This window comes from Micrasema longulum, unplaced genomic scaffold, assembly GCF_059751315.1.
Source record: "Micrasema longulum isolate JH-2025_06_02 unplaced genomic scaffold, ASM5975131v1 h1tg000340l, whole genome shotgun sequence".
Lineage (NCBI taxonomy): Eukaryota > Metazoa > Arthropoda > Insecta > Trichoptera > Brachycentridae > Micrasema > Micrasema longulum.
Genome location: NW_028277543.1, coordinates 1,215,853 through 1,240,868, shown reverse-complemented (window position 1 = coordinate 1,240,868; position 25,016 = coordinate 1,215,853). Strand labels below are relative to the sequence as shown.

Below are 25,016 nucleotides of genomic sequence, written 5' to 3'. Positions count from 1 at the left end.
AAAATGTTTTCTTACGTGGGGTAAAAATTAGAACATTAAATTGTAGAACAAAGTTTCTTGAAAATGTACAGAAAAAATAATAAAAAATATTTTGATAAAAACGCACTACTTTAAATGACGTCACTGGTTCATGTGAATCAACCTATGATCTGAGAGCTATGGAAGATTTCCGGTCTGCTTGTCGCTTCTGGACCAATAGGAAGAACTGAATGAGAATAAGCGGAAATGAACCTCTGACGTTACACGCGGAGTTATTTCAGAAATACAAAACTTTGAAAAATCGTAGCGCCGATAATACGATATATAAAAATTAAAAAAAAAAAATTTTGACTTAGTTTAACAGTCTATTTACAAATAAAAAAATTCAAAAAAAACCACTGAACTTCCTCATTCTTTTTTCAAAGTTTTTCGCAAATATCTCCTTCAATGGAGATTTCTAAGTTTGCTTCTAATTCTCTCAAATCCCTATTTAAAATGCTCCTTTTTACAAAAATGTACATAGAAAGTAATACAGTAAATGTTAATGAATTATTTTTCATCGAATACAAAACAAAATATTTTAATATGCCTAATAATTAGTATAAAACAATACGTAACAAATTTTTTTCAAACATAAAAAAAATTGCAATTATAAAAACTACAAATTTATTAGTTTATTTTATTAGAACTAAAAAATGCATTGCACGAATTGGCACAATTTATACACAATATGTTGACATGTTTGTAGAATAGTAAAAATAGATTCAAAGACTGAATACGATATTATCATTAAACCAAAAAAAATATTACATTTCATTGTATCGAGCAGCGGTGAGAAAAAAAATCAATTGACAAATTGAAAGTGAAAAGTCTGTTGGTGATTTTCAGGAAATTGTTGACACACTGCAGGAAAACTCAACTCGTCTGGGTCTTAATAATAATACAAAAAAGACTCAGATTATGTGCAACAAATCCTGTCCTGACCCTGATCAACCTCTCTATAATAATGGACAGAGGATTGAGAAAGTTGACAGCTTTAAATACTTGGGAGTTCACATAACTGAGGATGGAAGCATGCACAAAGAGCTCGCAATCCACCTAGGAATTGCTGGAGCAACTTTTGACATGATGCGTGTTGTCTGGAACTCAAGTCTATACTCAGTCAAAACGAAATGCCGATTATTCAACTCTTGTATGATGCCGGTACTCCTATATGGGTGCGAATCTTGGCAGCTTACCAAAGCTCAAAACACCAAACTTCTGAGTTTTGAGAGTAAGTGCTTGAGAAGAATATTAGGTATAAGGTGGTTCGATTTTATAACTAACATTGAAGTCCGAGAACGGACGCAGCAGCCTCCTATAACGAGCGTCTCGAGGATGCGGCGGTGGACCTGGCTTGGACACGTGCTGCGCATGCCTCAGGAGAACCTAAACCCGAGTTGCCTCTTCTTTAAACCTGCGGGCTCACGTCGTCCTGGAAGGCCATCAATGACAATCTTTAGACTTTATTCGGCGGAATTAGGGGGCGCTGGATTGACGTGAGAGGAGGCAAAAATGCTGGCAGTGTGAGACAACTGGTGATGTCCACATGCTCCACTTAGGAGCGGATGTGGAAAAGAAGAAGAAAAATAAACATGTAACTTTTTTATTAAATTTTTAACAACAAAAAACACTGTTTTTAATTTTTTGGAACCTAACAATTCTTTTGTACTGTCTCCGAGTCTCATATAACACGGCATTTTATAAGAACCTATCTACTGTTGAGGGAACCTATCTACCTGTGATTATTAGCATACCTGTGGCTAGTGGATCACTCAGATCAGAGGTCCGAGGTTCGACCCCACTCTACCCCAACTTGATTTTCATTTTCTAATAGTGATTTATTCGCAACTCGTTGAAAATGGCCACCAAAATTAAAATATTAGGGTTAATTATAAGACCGCTAATATCACTTTAAAAAAAAATAAATTATATATTCACGGAATTGATTCAGATATGAAAGGATTTAAAAAATATGTCATTCGAATGTCATTGGTTTTAAATGTATTATTTTAATTATTTTTTTCGATACATTTCACACAAATTTCTACAAACATGTCAAAGAAATGTATGCTGTTAATAATGTAAAATTTTACGTATTGAAAAATCGAATGGCTGAAAAGTAACATTATTGTTTAGTTTCTACATATAATTTATTGTTTCTCACCATGCTGTGTTAGGCGTAAAAATTTATTAAAACATAAATAAAATAAAGCTTATAACTAGCTCCATGAGAGTTTCATCATTCACTAGGATTTAAACTACAGATTTTTTAAATCTAACATTAGTATTTTAGCATATCGTTCGGCACACAACAGTGAGCTCTCGAAATATCAGGTAAATCATATTTTTTCCAAAACTTTATTTCTTCCACAAATAAAAAATGAACAGAGTAGGTACAGAGAAACCTCTTTATATCGTTTTTAAAAGGACCTATTGAAATAAACTATGAATGTGGGAAAACAATGAGTGTGGGAATAAAAGGTCAATACATAAGGAAATTGCATTACGATTAGCAGGTTAAAATTCTAAAAAAGACAAGTTCCAGGTAGAGATAAATGTATTTAAATAATAATATAAAATCAGTAAGCTGAACACGAAAAAAAAAACTTTATGGCGTTGAAAATATTTGTTTTTTGCTATTATATTTCCGTAAGTCAACAGTATATTTTTGGCTATGCAAATGACTCTTTTCGGCGTCAGTTATTGAATGTGCATGAAGGTACAATAGGCAGATTCTCTTCATCGGCGCGCTCTCTCGAATGCTCCGTGCATTGTTGAGAGTGACGTCAAAGATTTAGACGAAATATAAAAATACGTATATTACACAGCGCAATTCACACGATTAATGCGTTAAGATGGTGGATAGAGAAACGATTTATGGGATCTATTTTTGTGTTTTTTTTGTTAAATTAATACAGAGTTAGAAGAAATAAACTTCCCATCCGGATAAACAATTATTCGAGGAACGATAGATAGAGGTTTCACTGTAATTTGTTAAATCTTGTTAGAGCGGTGTTGCGAGCAGAAAAATCTTATAATTTTTGCACATACATAATAATACATAACATTATATTTATGTAATAAACCTGAGAACTGGAAATGAGATAACAAACTGAAAAACATAAAGACACTTAAAATTATACAGGATTTTTTTGGAGCAGAACACTGCATTGCTACTCGGGCAAGATGATCAGTCCCTCGCTTCAGGTGTAAGAACATCTTTTGAACAAATGTTGGCAGGAATCAAACAGGATTCTTACATGAGAGTAGCCACCGAGTCAAAAACACTCACCCAGAGTTCTGAGTCTATTTCACACATAGAACTATTAAAATGGACACGTAAACTTACAAAAACTATATTATAATTATATTATCAATTTGTATAATTGTATTAGGTGTCAAAATAAGTTGTGTCCATTTTTTTTCAAATTTAAAAATGAGCACCAAAAGTTTTAAAAAAAGATAAAGGTTGTACATCATTCAAAAGAAAAATTTCTGCTCTACAAGATAATGTATTTGCTTTTACATTACATATATTATTGTATATGTTTACAAGCCTTCAAAACAGAATATCAAGTAGATGAAAGTGAACATTGTTGACACCTCGTTCAATCGAGGATTTATTTTTTATTTTTTAAAAGAGTAATACTTGAGTTCTTATTATTTACTCAAATATAAAAATTTTCAGACCATTTCCTCAAAGTCGTAAATAACTTGTGCTGGAAAAATGGAAATTGAGTTGTGGTAGAGTGGGATTTGAACCTCGGACCTTTGGCCCGTGGGTCCAAAATTCTACCACGGGACCACAACCCGGTTCAAAAGGTTATAAAGCTGCCAATGCTGCTCGCGATATTTGCGCAGTGTACGGTGAAGATGCTATGAATTATTGACTAATTTGTTGTAAAATAATGAAGGAGAATACATTGTTAATACAGCTTTATATCCTCGATTGAACGATGTGTCCAAAATGCTCACTTTCGTCTACTTCACATTCCGTTTTGAAGGCTTGTAATCAAATACAATAATACATGTAATGTAAAAGCAAATACTTATAAAGCAGAAATTTTTCTTTTGAATGATATAACCTTTACTATATTTTTTTACTTTTGGTACTCATTTTTAAATTTGGAAAGAAACAAACACAAATTTTAATTTAGGTACATTAATTATATTGCTCTGTTAAGATTTTAAATGTTTCATCAAGTTACCGCACTGCCTTCACGCTTCTAGTGAACTCAAAGCAAGCTCCCTTCAGCGGTTGACATATGTTTTGTTCCTTAGAAAAACTACCATTTTAGTTGCCCTTCTATGGACTTTCACCAACAACTCTATGTCTTTTTTTTAAATAGGAACCCCAGATTTGGTTAGCATACTCCAGGACTGGAGAAACATAAGGCAGATAAATTTTGAGGAACAGAAAATGTGGGAGAATGTTTGCCTTACTAGGAGAAGAGAATCAGTACGTTGGGCCATTTCAATAATATTGCTAGCACAAAGAAACAGTAAGATATCTCTGAAGAATATATTCTGAGATAATCGGACTTTGAGGTGTGCAAAGGGTCTGAATGAATTCAATTATTTGAAGTTGATTTTGAAAACTATATTTTCACATAGCTTAACTATTTAATTTCAATATTTTATTATTTGAAAATATTCATTTATTTCATTTATTAACATATCTGCATGTGTATCACAAAATTGGAAATTTCGAGTTTATCTCACTGTTGCTTTGGGCAAGCGATATGTGATTCCTATTTTTAAGATCACAAGTTATCGAAACTCTGAGATCTCTTTGTGAAGTTACTGCGTGTACTTGATTTCCATCCAAGGTACATAATATATTATATATTGATTCTGGATTTCTATGCCCAATGCGTTAAGAGCCATTCTCTGGTCCACTGAAACATCTGATTAGGGTCATCTTGAATGTGCTGGTGGTTTATTATAGGATCAGCGAACAACTTTGTATCGTCAGCAAAGAAGTAGTTCCCTAAAATCAGTTGAATAAATTACGAACGCAATCAGGCCAATGACTGATCCCTGGGGTACTCCTCTCAGAACTGTAAGAGAGAGTCTGAGAGATCCTCCCCAAATCTCACTCAAAATGTTCTATTTGTTAAAACATCTTCGATCCAACACACAAGCTTTCCGCTGATACCAATTTGAACACAAGTCGTTTTATTGGTACTCGAGCAAAAGCTTTTTCGTAATCAACAGTTAATTACAATTTCTGTATTCTTTACAAACGGACACTGAAACAGTTAACATAAAAAATTAAACAAACTAATTAGTGTAAAACGATGCTTGTTAGTCTGTTAGGATTACCTGCATTTGCATGCGGTCCGCCGGGCCGGGGGCGGCACTAACCTTGTGCGCCAGCAGGTGCTTGATGAGGGACGTGTTGGGGGCGCCCGGGGGCGCGGGGGCCACAGGCAGCAGGGGCGGGGGCGACTGAGACGGGCCGGGGGCCTCACCCAGGGCGTGGGACAGGTGCGGGTGGGACGCCAGCTGAACGCCAATCGGAGATTCATATATTTTTATGGGACAGGGGTACCGATTACAATGGAAAGATAATAATAGAGCTATCTTCAGTGAAAAAGTTCAGTGCTATGGGAAATTGGATACAAAAAATGTCTCACACGTGGTAAAAAAAGAGCATTTTTAATTATACAGCGAAGATTCTCAAAAATGTATGAAAAAATTCATAAAAATTAACTGTTTGCAACGTCACAGATTTAAGTGACCACATGTTAGCAATAGCCAATAAATTATAGCGTTGTTTATGTTGTTGTGATAGATTTAGGGAGCACGGGGTTCTACTTTTAAATGTCAGAAAAACTCACCAACTTGAACTCATGACATTACGGACGGTGTAATTTCAAAGTTTCGAGGAGATTTAAAAAAATGCAAACTTTAAAAAATCATAGTGATGATGATACGACAGTTACTTAAAATAACATTTTTTTAAAATTGGCTTAGTTTGGTAGTCTATTAACAAATAAACTATTTTTAAAAAACCACTGAACTTCCTCATTGCATAAAAAATAGTTAACAATGTTTAAGTTGGTATATTATTATAACAGAAAAGTTAATATGTATACAGTAAAACCGCGATATAACAAAACGCGATATAGCAAAAAATGACATATATGGAAAAAAAAATCTCAATTTATACCCTAAAACCAATTTTTCATACGAAAATGCATTTATACAGGGTGTTCTTTAAACCCTGTCACATCCAAAACCACTATGATCAGTATGGGCAAGAAGACATATTAGCATATTTATTAGCTAAACATTTATTTTAATGTGCCAATATGTCTTCTTACTCATACTGATCATCGTGGTTTCGGATGTGACAGGGTTTAAAGAACACCTGTATAACGAAATCCCGTTTATATGTACAACAAAATCATTTTTGTCCCGTATGAAAAAATGGCAATACATTTACGTAAATTTATAACGAAATAAAAAAAAAGTGAAAAGATGAAAATACTATTTTGCACTTTCAAAGCTGCCCCGCTGCTGCATCTGCCATTTGCGAACGGTTTTATGGCCTTTTCGGCAGCGCGCGGCGGTCTGTCAGCACCCAGAACTGTCATCGTGCGTGTCCAGTGTGTGCGTGTGAATGTATGTAAGCGCATATGTGAAGGAATACTGCCGAGTACGTCAGTCCGTCTGTTTAGTTTTTTGAAGCCGCGCAACATTTTTTTGCGACGGCACGTAACATATACATACCTAGTATGATTATTTTTTTTCGTTATATGTAGGAATTCGTTATTACGAATTTTTATTTTTTGGTCCCTTGGATTTTGTTATATCGCAGTTCTACTGTATATACAGCGATTGATAATTCATTAAAAAATATTGATGTATACCTGGAGTTTGTTTTGTTCCGCTTTGTTGAGCTGGGCTTTTAATATTGGAGAAGCGGGTCCTAAAATATTTACAAAATTAATTTTACACATTAAGTACGATTTTTCTAAGATTAGTCCCCTGACAACTGTGTAGAACATAATTAATTAAATTCTAATTTAGAACAATTGATTCCACACATCCCGGTTGATAGTGGTGTGAATATTTTTGTTTTAACACTCAATCGATTTTTTCAGTGAATTTAAATAATAATAAAAGCTTATTTTAAAATCGATATAAAAATATTTTTGATTTGAAATACGCCATAGACATAATTCTGCCTACATAAATAGATGTTACTTATACAACCCGTCCAATGTTTACCTATGAAATAGTTGATTTACGGTACTAGAATCGAAATTTCAATACGAGAGTTAGCACATCCCTACGTAGAACTATCGGGCGACCATTCTAAGAAAAATTGAACCAATTCATACGATACTCATATATTTCACAAGACGGAATAATTGAATAATGAAGAATAATAATAGGAGCATAACTGTTACCAGTCTTCACATTGGGAGTGGGAGTTTTGTTGATGGCAGAAGGCCTTTGTCGGATGCCCATGTAGCACTGCTGGGTTTCTCCGTTTGGAGTCTTAATGGCGGTGGGACCGACCATGCCACCGAACACAGATCTGGAAAGCATTACAGATTTATACAGTAAAACCCCCTAAGTTACATTTTTCATGGGACCGACAAAAAAAAATGTAAATGGAGGGTAGCGAAAAAAAATATTCAGCAAATATTTTTTTATCAAAAAAGTTATGAAACATTTCTTTATTGTAACTTTTTTTAATATCTGTAAAACGCAATAAACCATTTTCAAAACATGAAAACGCGGGTATAAATGTCTGCAAAACACAATAAACTGTTTAAAATTACCGCAAAATACAATAAACTATTTAAAATTACAACTGAAATTTTAAAAAATTCAACAAAAAAGTTGGTATAATGATAGACTAATTTTAACATATTACAACAGAGATGAAGAACATTTTAGAGAAGGTAATATAGAAGTCTAGGCACACGGGGCTTATGACCTGTCATTGGCTGTTTTAAGTGGCCACTTTACACACTGTGTAACATTAATCATTCTGCCCATATTTGAACATCTATATCCCTTCAATTCTTTCATATGTTCTCTTCTCTAAAATGTTTTTTATCTCTGTTGTAATATGTTAATATTAACAGCTCCATGGGGAGTTGAATCCAGTTCTTGTCTACAAAAAATTGGACAAACTAAAAATATTGTTGATAGATACTAACTTCAGACTCTTGAGCTGTCCGAACGGATTACAAATTTCTCTGACGTTAATTGAGGAAAAAAAAACCTAAAGCTGGGTTTTAAATGTACTAAAAAATTCCAAATTCAATGGGACTTCAAGAATTATACATAAATTGCGGGAAACCGCAAATTGTGGGGATGTAAATTCGGGTTCCACTATATTTGCATCATTTTGGCTATTAACTAAGACATTCTAACAACTAATAAATAAATCATCTTTATTTCCTTAACTAAGATTGTCAGTTGGGCAAAATGGTTATGTGAGTAAACAGGGAAACTAGACTGATGAGTTACCTAACACATCTGGGGAAGTGGAGAGGTGATATGACGCCCTTGCGGCCGACTTTCTGACAACAAGCCATGTACTGCTTGTACATCTCGGCTGAATCCAGACGGACGTTGGCGGGACATGGCTCCCAACTGCTCCTCAGCCAAGCCAGAGCAAACTGCTCATTTTCCTGTGTAAAAAAAACAAAATACAGAAACAAATCAATTTTAAAAAGAAAGAAAAACAACTATTCCAGTTTTAGAGATTGCATTTTGACAGCATTCAGCGTACTTTCATCCTTGAATATTCCCGAAAATAGAATTATTAGCATTTTCCTTACTTGTATGGCCTGCTGGTGGGCGTGTTGCTGCTGAACAGTGAGTTTTCCGATGTGAGAAGGGGGCACAGCCTCCTTGGGGGCGACTGAGGGGATCGGCTGGGGGGCGGGCGGGGGGACGGGCTGAGGGGCGACAGTAGCGACAATACTGGAAGTTGTGGTGACAGTCTGCAACTGTTGGACAGACTGATTCTGATGCTGAATTTGGGGCCTGGAAAATAAGACATTTCGCTTTAATTTTTGACATGCGTAACTCTTGTCTCTTGTTTTTTTTTTACTTATGCGATATACAGACGTAAACTCAAAAGCTATTTTTGTCATTTGACAAATTGATTTATTATAACATTTGCATTATTGCAAATTTTTAACAGAGGCAATTTGTTTACGTCTGCCTTAATATTTTCTTTTTTATTTTCAATGCATATTTTTATATCTTAACTATTAATGTTGCATTATATCAATGCTAAGTTTTTTTAAATTATTTTGCATTGCTGAATGCTTTTTTAGTTTCTACGTGTCTTTTAAAAAAAAAAAATCTTGTTTTTTATTTTTTAAATTATTTTTGTAAAATAAAATTAATATTAAAAAAAATATTACGGCCCGTATTGCACAAATTTGTCAATGTTATCCTTCTTATGCTGGTCTACTTAAATTCTTTTAACTCGGAACGGAATATTTTGGGTATACCAAAAAGTTAGATGGTAAAAATTTGTCTAAATTTTTTTAAAAAAGGAAAAAATATACATAGACGTGAAAACAATTAGATAGAAGTTTGACAATGAAGACCAAAAACAAAATATTGTGATGGAAAAATAGCTTTAATAAATTTTATTATTATTTATGGTGATGAGAAACAAAACATATTTTTTTGTTCCAAATAGCTCCGTGATTTAAAAACTCACTGTGGCTGTATTTGGTGGTGCTGAACGGGCTGTGGTGGGGGGCTGTTGGGACGCGGGGGAGGAGCCCCTCCCGGAACTGTCTCTACTACACGCATGAGTATACATGCCTTGGGACCGTAGCTTTGTGCCTAAAGATAACAAAACAGTAAATAAACAATATTTTGAATCTGTCCAAATGTTTGTGAACAAAGACTGGATTTCACTCCCTAGAGAATCATTAAGATTAACATATTACAACAAAGATGGAGATCATTTTAGAGAAGGTAATAAGAAGTCTAGGCATTTACAGGGCTTTTCACTACAGTCACAATTCATTTTACTTCTACCCGCCTCTATTGCCCATTTAAAACATTTAATGAATACACAAACTAGTAAAATATGAATGCATTTTACCTCGACTGTGATGAGAGAAACCAGGGTGTCAATCAGGCCATGCACCTTAACTATATAGTCACACGCCTTCTCTCCCAGGGCTGTGAGTGCGTACACACACTCCAAGGTTACCACAAGCAGCATAATGTCGTGCAATGTCATGTTAGAACACACCCCTTCGTAGATCTGAAATCACAAAAAAACGGTGTTAATTAATGAAAAATAGATAAATATGTTGGTTTGTGTATTAATCTACTTGATTCAAAATTTATTGATTTACTTTCGCGATCCGCTTATAGTGACATCTCGCTCTATTGCATAAAATGTTAGAGTTCCAAATATTTGGTTCGGTTTTTGGGTTAGTGGACGGTTTTGTTGTTGTGCTTGCGATTCTCGACCTGAGACCTACGGCCCATGGTTTTATTTATTTTTTTCAAAAATGCCCGAGGGGCATTTACAAAAAAAAAATACATACATACTAACATACTTAAAAATAAAACACAAAATATACAGAAAAAAGATGTGAAATTACTTAAGTTAGAAAAGATAAAAAAAAGGTAACATCATCATCATTCCCTTTCCGCACCTAATGGTGAATAGGGCACTGCGTTGTTACACCAATCGCAGGGTATCTTGATCATTTTTGTTACATGGAGGTAAGGTGATCAGTCTTAGGGACTATGAAATATTCTAGTGTAAAAACACCCTTTTAAATAATATTTCATATTAACCATATCGGGAATCAAACCGACAACAAAAAGTTATGCAAAGTAAAAAAATAATAATAAAGGTAAACAAGAAAAAAAAGTAAGCAAGTAAGTTTTCCTGCAAACTGTAGTTCATTTCGAGATTGATAATCTTAGAATGGTTTTTGTCTCTATGGGCGGCTCTATAGGCGGTATAGCATTATTATTCCGAGTGCACACACCATATGACAACACTTGTTCAAATTTTGCACGAAATGCAGCGTCAGACAAGCTCTTCAGTTGGTGCCATTTTTGTGTCTGACAATTCAACCCGTCTCTCCAAAGAGCGTAAAAATATTATTAATTTTAAAATATTAATAAATCGCATAAAAATAACATCGGATAATTCCATGACCAATTATTTTTAAGTCCGTTGTATAGCATCTAATCAAAAATTTAACCTTCTGCTCCAGGCATCGAAGAAGCACGTCCTCATTGGGTTCATTCTGGGCCAACTTGTTGAGGATCTCAAGCGCTGCGAGGACACGCGCGCGGTCATCCGACTGCAGGGCGGCCGCCACTGTGGCCAGGATGTGGCGAGACACGAGGCACGTGGCCGGGTCGCGAACCCTCACTTCGGGGGCCACATTACCCAGTGCGTCCAGCGCCATCTGCCGTATCGGGGACACGCCACAGTTGACACACAGCAACACAAACCTGAAACAATATATTTGTGAAAAAATCATCCAATCCTGTATTTTACATATCGACTGTGTTCAGGTCAAAGGCTTCAAACCACAATTCTGGAAAAAACAATTTCATTATTTCAAATGTGTTTTAAACCAATTACATAGGCCTTATGTACATTCTGGCAAAAGGATATAAGTCAATAGATGTTTGCAGTTAAATTCCTTTTTGTTATTTTTATTATTATTACATTCATTTTAAGCGAGCAGCTTAAAGCTAATACGCCTTAATCTATTTTGACGAAAGTTAGCTGTTGGCGCACTTTAACTTTTCCGAAACAAATCTAGTTCATTTTTGAACTCATTGAGACTACACATTGAGATCAGCTCTTGTGGGAGCTTATTCCAACCATCAACAACCCTATTGCTCAGGAAATGCTTCCGTGGATTTAGATTGAATCTCGTTTTCTCCAGCCTAAGACTGTGGCCTCGAAGACTAGTATCTTGTTTAAGCTCGAACATGGGATCCAAATTTGGACAGCTATAGTGACTGTTGAGTATCTCGTATGTCTCTATCAGGTCACCCCTTTCTTGCCATTCCTGCAGCGTTGTGAGACCGAGAGTTTCCAGTCTCTCCACATATGGAAGCCGTTTTAGACTCGGCGACAACTTTTTAGCTCGTCTTTGGACTCTTTTCAACAAGTTGATATCCTCAACAAAATAGGGATTCCATATCTGAAACCCGTATTCGGGAGTAGGTCTGGTCCGGGCTTCTGGATTTGGGTCCCGAAAACTGCCTTGAGATGGTCACCCCACCAAAGCAGTAGTCTATTTGAACTCGGAATTATTGTTGCATGTCTGCTATTTATGTTTATATCAATACAGTGTTATCTATTATATTATATTCATTTATTATGTACTAGAACATAATATAAAAAGAATGTGAATGAATGCCTCGACATGGGTTATGCCCAATGAGGTGTTCATATAGAAAAGAAAAAATATAATGTTTTATGTGAAATAAAAATAAATAAATAAATGTAAGTTTTGCATATTTTTAATAGCATATTCGGTGTTATATATGAGAAGGCTTTTTTTATCAAGTACATAATTGAATTGGATATTTTTGCTAGCTTCTTTTGCTAGAATGTGTATAAAATCTATGCAATTGGTTTAGAACCCATTTGAAATAATGAAACCGCTTTTTCCAGGATTATGGTGTTAAGCCTTTGACCTAAACACGGATGATACGTTCAAAGTCAATGAGGAAGTTTAGTGCTACAGGCAATTGGATTTAAAAAATGTTTTCTTACACATGATAAAAATTAGAGCATTTAATAATTGAATGGGAATGAAGAATTGGGAAAAATGAAATATTGCTGTTATAGTTCTATCTGTGCATAATTATTTTTGCACTGAGGTACGTGGATAGTTCGACCACACATTCGTCTGAGAGATTACATTTTGACAGCATTCAGACTACTTTCATCCTTGTTTTTCCGATTCAATAATTCACTTCCATACATAAGGGTCGGCACCGGGATTCCATCATTACAGAATCAGTCCTACGCTTTAATTGCCAGTCCAGAAGCAATGAAAAATTACAACAAAAAGAATTGAACCCAGGACCTCAAGAACAGTAGGCGACCACGTCAATCACTACATATTGAGACGGACTTATATCCACTCCATTTTCTTAGCCAAGATTTTTTCCAGGCATTAGTCATCAAGTCATAAACACTCATCCAGGGTTCTGGTTCTATTTCACACAGAGAACTATATTCCTCATCCGCCCGGACTTGGAGAAGTGAAAATATTGTTGAAAAATTAATCAGTCAAATCACCTCAGAAAGGTCTGGTGTTTGGCCAGCAGCGCCAGGTTGTCCTCGTGAAAGGACAGGTTCCTCATGATGGTGGCCACCTGCGACATGCGGCGGGAGATGAGGTCCCGAGCGCCCCCGTTGCAGCGGCCGGCCAGGAGACCCTCGTCGTCCCCCAGCATGGCCCCCGCCACGTCCACAAGGGCGGGAAGGTCCTAGAGCAGAAAAAAAGAATCAGAATACTATCATTTTTTTTATCAAAAACATTTCTTACTTTAGTATGACATGACGTGATATCCGGAACTGTACAGCGTCCCAGCGGGCGGTCTCCTCGGCGCAAGTCTCTCTCTAGCGGCTGCCCGGTAGGAACTCTCGCTTTCTTGCTGAGACCTTCCCTTATAATACAAACAATGACCCTTGCGGTTATTGCATCTGGATGCCTCAGTTTTCAAACGTACTACCGTTTTATCAAATTATCAATATTACATATGTATTATTCCTTATTCTAATACAATAATATTATGCAATACCTATGATCATTATTGATAAGTCTCTTTCTGAAATTAATGTATCAAATATTTTTGTGTACCATATATATATATATATATATATTTTTTTTTTTTTCTTTTTATTCAGGAAACATACAGTACAGTTACAAAGTTTAATATTTTACACAATCAGACTTAATTCTAATGGACCAGTGAAGTTTCCATATTATAAAGCAATTATATGTAAGGTTATTTATGAAAGTATAAAAAAGAGAAGTAAAAAGAAAAACATAAATGAAAGTTGTTTAAAAATTAAAATTTAAGTAAAAAAAAATATTTTAAAGTTTGTAGTTTGTAGTGAGTATTTACAAATGGAAATAATATTAAAAATGAATAAAATTTGTAAGAGTGATTAAAAATTAAGAATTGAAATAAAGAATGAAAAACATGCTCAGATGTAAAAATAAAATAAAATAGTAATAACAATTTTTTAAAAAAAGGAAAAACATAAATATACACATATTTATTTTAAGGGATTAAAAGAAACGATGAGAAGAATCTTTAAGTGAAATATAAGACAGTAAATTTAGGTCAATTAAAAAAACATCTTCAAAATTAATGACACATTATAGTAAGAGCAGCAATATATTGATTTTATTTACATATATAATATAAGTAATTAAAAGTAGTTTAAAAGTATAAAAACATGCCAATGCAGCAGAGAAAAAAGAAAAAATAAAGAAGGAATAACAAGTATAGCAAGTAATCTTTAAAATTTGAAAAAGCAATATAAGGAGAAGATTTTAAACCAAGAGAAGTCGATAAAATTTTATTAAAGCGATTTTAGTAGTAATACAAATTTCAAAAGAGAAATTTGATTTATAATAATAATATTAATGTATGTAATTTGAGTGATATAAGAGAAAAAAAGACCAACGGGAGTTATATTCAAAAGTTTAAAATACACTATTTTTAAATAATTGTAATCCTGTATGATAGATATCTATATTATTATCTTATATATACTTACTGTAAACTAATTTTTATTATTTGTTTTTAACATTTATTTGTTAATACTATTTTTTTATACGTATATATGTTTATATTTTTTTTTTGTTTAAATTCTTTACAAGTTATATACAATTTGCTTTTTAGTTCATCACTATTCTTATATCCATATTTTTTTCTTTTTTACTATGTAAAGTTTCACTTTTTATTTTGCATAGTAGTATGCTTTTTATTGTTTCTACATGTATACAAAAAAGCGTTGTTTATTTTTTTAATTATTACTGACTATGTTTGTACTTACCTATATATTTTTTGTAAATGCCCCTTGGGCGTATTGTAAAATTAAATAAATAAAAAATTAAATAAAAAATATATTTTGATTCTCTACAAACACATATAATGATCTACACATTAAAAGGGCTACTAAAATTCACAAGTCCACCTGACTCCAGTAATTAAAATATAAATTATGGAAAAATGTTACATCAGAACATAATTAAAATTATTCAAAAACATTCAGGGAAGACATTGTCATGTAAAAATATATTGGATCAAATTAGTTTATTTCATATCGGGAACAAAAAATTCCTTTCAAAACAGTACACTGTACCCGAAGTAGAAATGCTGTTCAGTGATTGGTCTGCTTTGTTCAATCACGTTTAACCTAATTCCCGGCAAACATCACACCTGAGAACGAAAGCAGTGCTTGCTTGCATAAAAGGTTATCTACACGTATAAGCGTATGAAAGAAAGAGCCAGATATATCTTCCCAGTACATCCTGACTTTAGACCATTTTAATCCTAGCTACCAGAGGGCAAGGTGATCGGTCACGGTTTTGACAATATGAGCATTCAGGACGTTCAATATTTATTGATGGAATTGATGAAATTGGCTATGCAGATTTGCTGAAAATGGCTTCAAATGTATGACTAGATTTTAAAGAAAAGGACAGTGATAAAGATTGTGAAATAAAAGAATTGACTAAGAAATCTTAAGAAAAGCATTTGGAAGGTCCCCATAATTATTTTACATATTTATTTAAGTTAATTATTTTTACTGTAAATCTATGCCAATTATTATATGTTCTAGTTAATTATTTCACATTTTTATTCGTGCTAATTATTTATGCTATAAATCTATGCCTATGTTAATTATTTTACCTAATAATTCATGTTAATTTATTTTTGCTATAAATTTATGTCTTCTTCTCGGTTTTTTATTGGCTTTTTTCACCCCTAACTGGGGTGTTCTAGCCAGTGTCTAGTTTGAGATTTAATTATTTACATTAATGTAAATATGTAGCTATAAATGGTATTAAGTTGTAAATAAGTTATATATTATGTTAAGTGTATGTAATATTAAATACTAACACAGTAACTTGTATGTATAGTACTAACCATGTGTAAAATTTATGTCGATAATTATACTTGTGTACAAAGATGGAAAACATTTTAGAGAAGGGAATAAGGAAGTCTAGGCATTTATAGGGCTTAAGATCTGTTATTGGTTGTTGTTTTTATGAAAAGTAATTTTTGCATTCTTGTAATATGCCTAAATATTAAAATTTTGTAGCTATTTTCATTTAGTCGTAAAAAAAACTTGTCAGAGAATGGGAAACTAAATGTGGTAGACCAGGATTTATATGGCCACTTTACACACCGTGTAACAGGTTAGTCATGATAACTTTTTAGGGGGTGAAATCCACCCCTTGTCAACAAACATGAGGACAAACTAAATAATACTCAAATATTGTTCAGTCATTAAATAATTAAAATGTTCCCCACCTTATCATCTGGTAGGATCAATGTCCCGTCGGAGTCCTCGGCTGCCAGGAGGCAGGAGTTGAGGCTGATCTGGGACACAATGGCCTGCATGGCCAGCCCGTGGATGGGGAACCTTCTCTCGTCCAGCAGTTCCAGAGTTCCCGTTGGGCGGACGTGCTCCACCCAGAACCAGTCGGTGCTGATGTTGCGAGCCTCCTTGTACGAACGACCAATCACATCGCGGAGGCTGGCTGCAATAGAAATTGAAATATGACGTTTAAAAAATTTTTTTTTGATTAGTTTTGTTTGTGTCCGGAGGGATTAAGAATACAGTTCTGTGCGTGAAATAGAACCAGAATCATGAATTAGTGTTTGCGACTCGATAGCTACTCTCAGGTAAAAACCCTGAAAAAGTAAATCAAGTGGAGATAAGTCTGCCTCGTAGTGTAGTGGTTGGCGCATTCACCTACCACGCTTGAGGTCCCAGGTTAACTAACACTTGAAATGGAAAGCCAATCACCTTTTTTCGTGTAACAGATAATCGATATCAACGCATGAAGTGTACCAATTCAGTTCCTATGTATAATCGAAGGAAAATAAAAAGAAAATAAAAGATTTCCACTTACAGTGATTATAAACCGCAGCGTGTCCAAGCAAAAAGTCTACAATATGAGGAGTAGTGTGGATAGGGAGCTTGTTGTTCATGTCGGCGGCCAATATGGTGCACACGTTGAGGGCAAAGTCCTGCTCATTGGGAAGGGGGCTCAACAGAGACAGGGCAAGTCGCTCAATACTGCCCCCAAACTTCTGTAGCGGAGGTAGACCAATACTCTCGCGGACGTGATCTGAAAAAAGGGAAGAGGTTATAATACCCACCTACATTATAATTTATTTATTTTACAACTGTAGTAAGCGATACTTTACAGCAGGCAAGGGCAACCTTTTTCCAGTCTGGGCCAGATTGCCAATTCTTCTCACAGTTGCGACCCGGAATATCAAAACAACCAATTCACACAAACAAAACAAGTATAGGTTAGACTACTAGAGTAGTCAGCAAACATAAATCAAAAATAAATCACAGGTTAAAAGAATAGAAAATTTGAAAAACAAATAATTCTTGGTAAATAACTGCAGTCCTATTCTAGTAAAATCCTATTTAACATTAAACATACTGACGCGCTCTGTATTGAAATGGTTATAAACGTTACAAGTGCATTTAACACTTTACATGCTTACACACTCTGGATTGAAATCATTTTCATGTTCCGACTGTAGTTATTGAAGTAAATCAATTAAGTTCACATTAAAAAAACCTTTTTAACAAGACACACACCTACTGATGCACTTTGGATTGAAGAAGTTTAAAGCTGTATCTTGTTTATATTGAATATGACATGGTATCTTTTGATAATAATAATAGCCGATATTTTTTTAGAACTATTTTCAAAACTCGGTGATAATATTATTTATCTAGGTACCTGTTACAAAAAAAAAAAAAAAAACATTCTTTGAATTGAATGAAAAAAGCCAATATTGGTATAATCAAAACTCCACATTTCTGTGGATCGAGGGTTGCCCACATGTGCTTTACAGGTTAACTCCCATTATGTAATGACAGACTGCGAATCAGGTGCTTTTGTCTAGGCACATATGCACTAAAATTGTACACAATTAAAACATAGAAATTCTATAAAATATTCAGCAAGTTCAAAGTGATGTTACAAGCAGCACTGCACGGAATACATTTATTGTCTTCTTCCTCTAATGCATGATATACCGCTATGAAGCGTTGTCTATCTCGCTCAAGCCACGGTTTAACCACATTTGGTATTTTTCATACAAATTAAGGTTAAAAGTTCGAGCAAAACAAAATATGCACGGTGATGATTAGCGCATGAGTGAGAAGCCAAAAAAAGAAGGTCATCCGATAAAGACCAACTTGGTTGAACTTTTGGTGTTAGTATTGAATACAATATGAGTATAATGTTGCAATGAATCCGTGGTCCTTTGTATTTCTTTTTGTTTTTTATTAAAATAATTTCTTTTTTTAATCAGTCAAAACTTGCAATATAAATTTGTATGGAGACAGGCGGCTCCGGGGTTTGGAAATATTTCCAAAGTTTGATTGAATTACAGTAAAAATTTAACTATTTTGAAGTGGTTTTAATCCATTTATAGAGTATTTCTTAACTTATTTTAAGAAAATGTCTGTAACAGGCGCACGGAGCATGATAAGAAAGGCAGTTTTGAGAGTTTTTACGCAAGTTTCTCTAAATTTCAAAAACTGAATACCGTGGATACTTACCTAACTATCCATATAGAATTAACACTTCAATTGTCAGTAATACTGCTTCTGTTGAAATGACGCAAAGTGATGTTTTAATATCTGACCATTAATCAAAAGCTTTAGATTACCTGGTACATTGTGTTGGTTGTGATTGTAGCTATGCGCAACTGTGTTTCTCGGCTTGGGTGTCCCCCACGCAGCCCTGCGGGGCCGGTCGTCATCCCCCTCGTCCCCCACTCCGTCTACATCCCCGCCCCCGCCGCCGCCGCCACCCGCGCCGCCGCCGCCGCCCGCCGCGCCACCGCGCGCGCGCTCCCAGCGCTCCAGGTGACGGAGGTACAGCTGGCGGATGGCCACGCCGCCGTTGACGCACGACGAAGGCAGGCCCAGCTGCTTGAGCATGCTGTCCCACAAGCCTTGGCTATTCACCTGAAATCAATTTGGTAGAAATGTCGTGAAAGGGTAGCTCTGTATGAGCCAGTATAGACTGGCCGATGGAGGGATAGAACGATCCGGGTTTACCGGACCAAACATTTTTTGGTTAGAAAAAAGATTACACATATAATCAATCAATTCATCAATGATCAATTGATTGGATCAATTAAGGACAGTTTATTATGCTGTAGTACAGTCAAATATTAAATATGCAATAATTAGATAGGGAGGAGCTTTCAACGCTCATCTTAGACCCCTAAATGTTTTACAAAAAAGCCATCCTTCTTCTCAACTACCGATCAAGTGTTGTATGCTTCAGGTACATAAGGAGAGCCTCCCATCAGACCGTATTACGTGAAGATTAAGAACTGGATGCCTCGCTCTATGGAGAAACTACAATGGCCGAACATCACTATACGTATATAAGAAGGAAGCTTTTTAATAATTTACCACAAAACCTAAAGCAAGAAATACAATACAAAAAATTTCAGAATAAATTAAAGAAAGGCTTCCTTCCATAGTGAACATCAACCGTATATTTATAGTAAAATGTGTGTAAATATCGATAACTGGAAGCTCTATCGTCCCCAATTCCCCCTCAATCCCGAGAAAAACTTATTTTTCAGCAGGGTGGTTTTAGACTGGAATAAATATCTAAGCCTAGGTGCTATTCCATTTCGGTCAACCAGTTAAAAAACCGTTTGGATTCTTTTTTGAAATCTTCTTTCGTTCTTCACGCAGACAAAAAGCAGTAGACAAGATATAGGCGCACCAGCAAAGGCTGCCTGCCTATAATTAATAATAATAATATTATGTACTAAGCAGAAAAAAAAATTGATAAACTTAAAGCTACTATATAAAAGTATCAATAATACATATGCAAAATAAACATTAAAAAAATAATTTATTTTTCTAAATGCTTTATACAAGTTTTAAAGGCGACTAATAATTAAAATAAACACACCTTCATCCATCCCCCATGGTGTGTCACCATCATGTACAGTAGATACAAGTCCACCTCTTTGCCATTGATGACGGGAAAATGGCGGATAGTGGTTCTGTAAAGAAAAAAGTTTAGTCAACAAAATTTGTTTTTATCCTAAAGTAATAATACGCCACTGACAAATACAGTCGCCCATACGGACAAAAACCATTCTATGATTATCAACTAAAAAGTTAACTACTGTTTCCAGTATGGGCACTTGTAACACTGGATACATAAAACTGCAGACAAAATATGTAAGATGAAATCTTTCATTGTATACAAGCCACCTTTGGTAAAATTATAATTCTATACAATTCCATTACGTAATTGGCAACCCCTACGTTAATCATTTGTAACATAAATCATTCCACCACATAATTTTAACATAATTAATTACACAAATTCAATCATAATCAAACATATTTTTCTTTACCGTAATTTAATTGACACATCTCATCATTAATCTAATGTAAAAATACAAAAAATGAATACCAAACAAGTGTACAATACAAAACATGCACGGTGACGATTAGAACGATAAGAAAGCAGTCTGCTAGAGTCGATCTCGGTACCTACAAACTATGATGGTGCAACGACTCCCTGCTTTTTGAATGAAATATTTTATCAATTATTTATTTCCACCTATTTTTACTAGGCAGTGCACTGCGCTTAACCTTTCCCTTACTGTCTTAAAAACATCTGTTACGGTGCTGTGTAGTCACTACACATGCAAAAAATGAGATTTTAAATCGTAAAAGCGTAATATTCATCGGCAATTGCTTCAATTATTTATAGTTGAAGTCAAGTGATGATATTTTTAATCTAATTGTTAAAAACCTTAATTCATGCTCTCAGTGCGCAAAAGAACCGCCCCCAACGAAAGCCGGGAAGCTACTAACGCAGCTAACGGGCATATGGGAGAAGAACAATAAACGTTACTGTTCGCGCATGTGACGCATAGAAATTGTCTCTCTCGCTCCCAAATATGCCCGTATTATTGAGAGTGAGACGTAAAGAGTGTGCGTGACAATTATTTATAAGGATTACTCTTTTACTACGAACGCAACATGCGACACATTGGTAAACTTTCTATTGTAATGGTGATATCTCCGATTTTTGACAAAACGCTTTTTATGTTCCCAATAAGCATTGATTATTTAATTAAAAAAAAAACATTTTTACCGATACGCAAATGTATAACGAAGGAATACCGAAAATCTCAAGCCATCATTTATTATATTAAAGGAGATATTAAAGTTATTAGATGCAATGTCTGGTAGCTACACATCACCGGGAAGGGAGAGTTAAGTACATACTAAGAAACAGCCTTTGCTAATTAATACCTGTCATAACCCAGACACCTTAAAGCAAAAATCTTTTAAATTATATAAATCACCTTAACTGACAGTTGGTTTTGATTGTTCAGTTAGTAAACTGTCGTTACTGAAAAAGCTTCGTTACAATACAAACTCTTTATTGAGACACATTGCAATTTGAAGTTGGAAAACTGGGAGTGTTATTCAATGAAGGAACTAATTTCGATTGTAGAAGGTAATTTACGACAATAAGACGAATCAAATCAATTCGAGCAACAAAAATAATGATCGGTTTCTTTAAAACTATAATACATTTCGTTAGCATTTGCATCCTAAATAGTAAAAAGCATTGTTTACCAACGGCAAAAATTGTTCATTTTAACATACCCTCTAACTTCGTGGAAATGTTTTAACTCCTTAAGAAATATATCTTTATCCTTAATATATGCGGCTGAACTAGTTTTTACGTGGAATTTCGTCATATTTATTTTATTATTCGGTTAAATTAAAACTAAAAATAAGACCGCTTGACAACTTTCATGACAGACGCCGCTTCGCCGAAACTTATTACCACAGTGTTGCGCGTCGCCTTTTGTTTATTTTAATCGAACTATTCGGTTGTTATTCATGTAACCGATTATTTTTATTCAGTTATGGTTAGTCGTTACACACAAATGTATGATAAGTATTTTTTTATGTAATTAAATTGTTTACATTTTGAAGATGATAAATTGGATTCAATATCAACTGATGGAGCTTCATACTACAATAAAATAAAAATAAAGGCATCATTATCCTATCAACGAGCCACAACCAAATACATAGCAAACTACATAATAAGGAACTTCATCCCTACTGGAAATTGGATACAATAAATGTTTTCTTGCGCGCGGCTAAAATTGGAGCATCAAATTGTATTTCAAAGTTTCCTAAAATTGTTCGACAAAAATAATATATTTAAGTATATATTTATATATGCAAATATACATATTATAATTTTTTAGTAGAAGATGTATGAATGTAGAGGAAGCGAGGTCTGTATGCCAAGATAGAGTGTTATGGCGTTCTATCCTCTCTGCCTACCCCTACGGAGAAACGGCGTGATGGTTTGTTGTTGTTGTTGTTGTAGTAAGTAATAAGATATGTATGTGAGCGTTTTCAACGAGTTAAATAACTCACTATTAGAAAATGGAAATCAAGTTGGGAGTAGAGTGGGGTTCGAACCTTGGACCTCTGATCAGTGAGTCCGCTACACTAGCCGTGGGACTACAACCCGATTAATTTGGATAAAAACGGACTACTTTGAATGACGTCACTGGTTCATATGAATCAACCAATGATGGGAGAATTATGGAAGATTTCTGGTTTCGTTGCCGTGAATGAACCAATGGGCAGAACTGGTCGAGAATAAGCTGAAGAGAACCTCTGACGTCACACGTGGAGTTATTTCACAAATACAAAATTTTAATAAATCGTAGCGCTGATAATACGATATACAATTTTTTTTTTAAAAAAACTTGGTCAAATAGTCTATTCAATTTTTTTTTTAAAATAAAAACCAATGAACTTCCTCATTCCTACCTTTTGTTCGTCATAATGAGTCATATAAATTTGCTTGGTGAGTCTTATAATAATAATCATTCCCTTTCCGTACCTAATGGTGCATAGGGCACTGCATTGGTACACCAATAGAAGCGTATCTTGATCATTTATGTTACATGAAGGTAAGGTGATCAGTCTTACGCTTCAGGTACCAGTCCAGGAACAATGAAATAATTTAGTGTAAAAACACCTTTTTAAATAATATTTCATATCAACCGTGTCGGGAATCGAACCCGAGACCTCTTGCATGGTAGGCAAATGCACTGATCATTACATTACGAGACCGACAGTACGTATATTAATATATGGATTATATATACATATATATATTTATATATTTATACATATATATATATATTTGTAAGTTTGTAACTAATGATGTTATTTTATTAAAATGCGTTTATTCAAAATAAACATTATAAATTAGTCTGAAATTTTATTGATTTGAAAAACCGTATGCATTATTTTCATCTGAAATATTTTTTATTTTTTTGTCACACGTTAGGGAAAATCAATAATAATGTACATTCATAAATTAATTCGATTATTTTTCTGTGACTTGACATCACTAACTACCATAAACAATTTACAGATACAGTTTGCAGAGTTAACCACAGACACAGACAAATAAAAGTACCTACCTCAATTCGGAGACTTAATAAATAATAATTTATTTATCGGAATTCGTACAATTTTAGCTAAAGTCGTTTTCGACAGTACTTCTGTTGCTATTTCATTATTTTAAGGACACCGTTATTACTTATATCATGTTTATTGTGAATATTGCTATTTGTCTAAAAAATTAGAAAGATACTTTATTTTTATTTTTTACCATAAAAGGAATAAATTATTAAAGAAGAGAATACACAATAAAAATAAAAATAACTCGTATTATTTGAGACATCATTCTGAAAAATATTTGTGTGCAATGAAATTCCAATTTCGCAATCTAATATGTATGCATTTATAATATTCTTAGGCACGCATCACGGCATTAATTTGTGTGCCGAAGTCTTTGATGACTGGAAACAATTCTTGGATACCCTTAACTTTACGGGTTATAGAGATAACGTAAAATATTTAAAATTTTCCCTAAAATAATGGCGCATTACACTTTCAAGCACATAAGCTTTTGTTATTTCATGTGTGAAATAGAAGCCCCATATTGTAAATCACATGTCAAATAAATGTTCGTTATTAAAGAGAGAAAACGAGGCCTATGGATTTATAATCCGCATACACGTGATGAATGAACGTGACTCTCATTGAATTTTTAGGTGCTCTTTAGTTTGAGAAAAACAATTCGTTTTGTACAAACTATAATAATATACATTGTATTATTTAGTGGTATACCAATTACTTGACGACTTGATTGGAATGAATATTCTAAGAATTAATTTTAACTCTCGTCACATTGGGGTTATCTAGATTATCAATCATCACGTTAGTAATTATATTATAGTAATATATTATACAGTGGATTGTGCATATGGCACTGCATCACCATAACAACTGACGCTTGCTTCAACCATTTGTGGCTTGAAAGTAATATTACAGTAAAAATAAACATTGTTCAGTCGTGCAATATTTCATAATTAATTTAATTTTACTAGAAATCAAACCTGGGACCTCAAGCATGGTAGCTAACCCATACAGTTTTTACAAATACGTGAACAATAAAACCCAAATAAGAAAAATATAAAACGAACAAATTTATTAAGCTAAAATACAAAATTATAGAAGTACTTCAAAATTAGATAATGTAAATACATAATAAAAGCAGATCGACACATAAAACAGCTAAACTAGAAGATAAATAAAAACAAAGCGAAAACCA

At 34.2% G+C, this 25,016-nt stretch overlaps 1 protein-coding gene across 7 annotated transcripts in view; it reads right to left on the bottom strand.

The window, feature by feature from the left end:
* Positions 1 to 22,135, bottom strand: part of Bap170 (Brahma associated protein 170kD) — a 49,624-nt gene extending 27,489 nt beyond the window's left edge. For 5 of the 7 annotated variants that reach the window (XM_088225245.1, XM_088225248.1, XM_088225252.1 and 2 more), the window contains exons 1-14: positions 21,965 to 22,135; positions 20,241 to 20,334; positions 18,970 to 19,270; positions 17,181 to 17,399; positions 16,576 to 16,805; positions 13,319 to 13,509; positions 11,250 to 11,505; positions 10,124 to 10,288; positions 9,731 to 9,858; positions 8,832 to 9,039; positions 8,518 to 8,681; positions 7,437 to 7,573; positions 6,900 to 6,958; positions 5,347 to 5,529 (exon numbers count right to left, since the gene is read on the bottom strand). In XM_088225245.1, coding sequence (XP_088081371.1) covers positions 5,347 to 5,529; positions 6,900 to 6,958; positions 7,437 to 7,573; positions 8,518 to 8,681; positions 8,832 to 9,039; positions 9,731 to 9,858; positions 10,124 to 10,288; positions 11,250 to 11,505; positions 13,319 to 13,509; positions 16,576 to 16,805; positions 17,181 to 17,399; positions 18,970 to 19,270; positions 20,241 to 20,334; positions 21,965 to 22,059 — 2,430 coding nt within the window. In that variant the 5' untranslated portion in view covers positions 22,060 to 22,135. The remainder of the gene's footprint in view (positions 1 to 5,346; positions 5,530 to 6,899; positions 6,959 to 7,436; positions 7,574 to 8,517; positions 8,682 to 8,831; positions 9,040 to 9,730; positions 9,859 to 10,123; positions 10,289 to 11,249; positions 11,506 to 13,318; positions 13,510 to 16,575; positions 16,806 to 17,180; positions 17,400 to 18,969; positions 19,271 to 20,240; positions 20,335 to 21,964) is intronic. The other 2 variants (XM_088225251.1, XM_088225247.1) reach the window with 2 other exon arrangements.
* Positions 22,136 to 25,016: the final 2,881 nt, after the last annotated feature.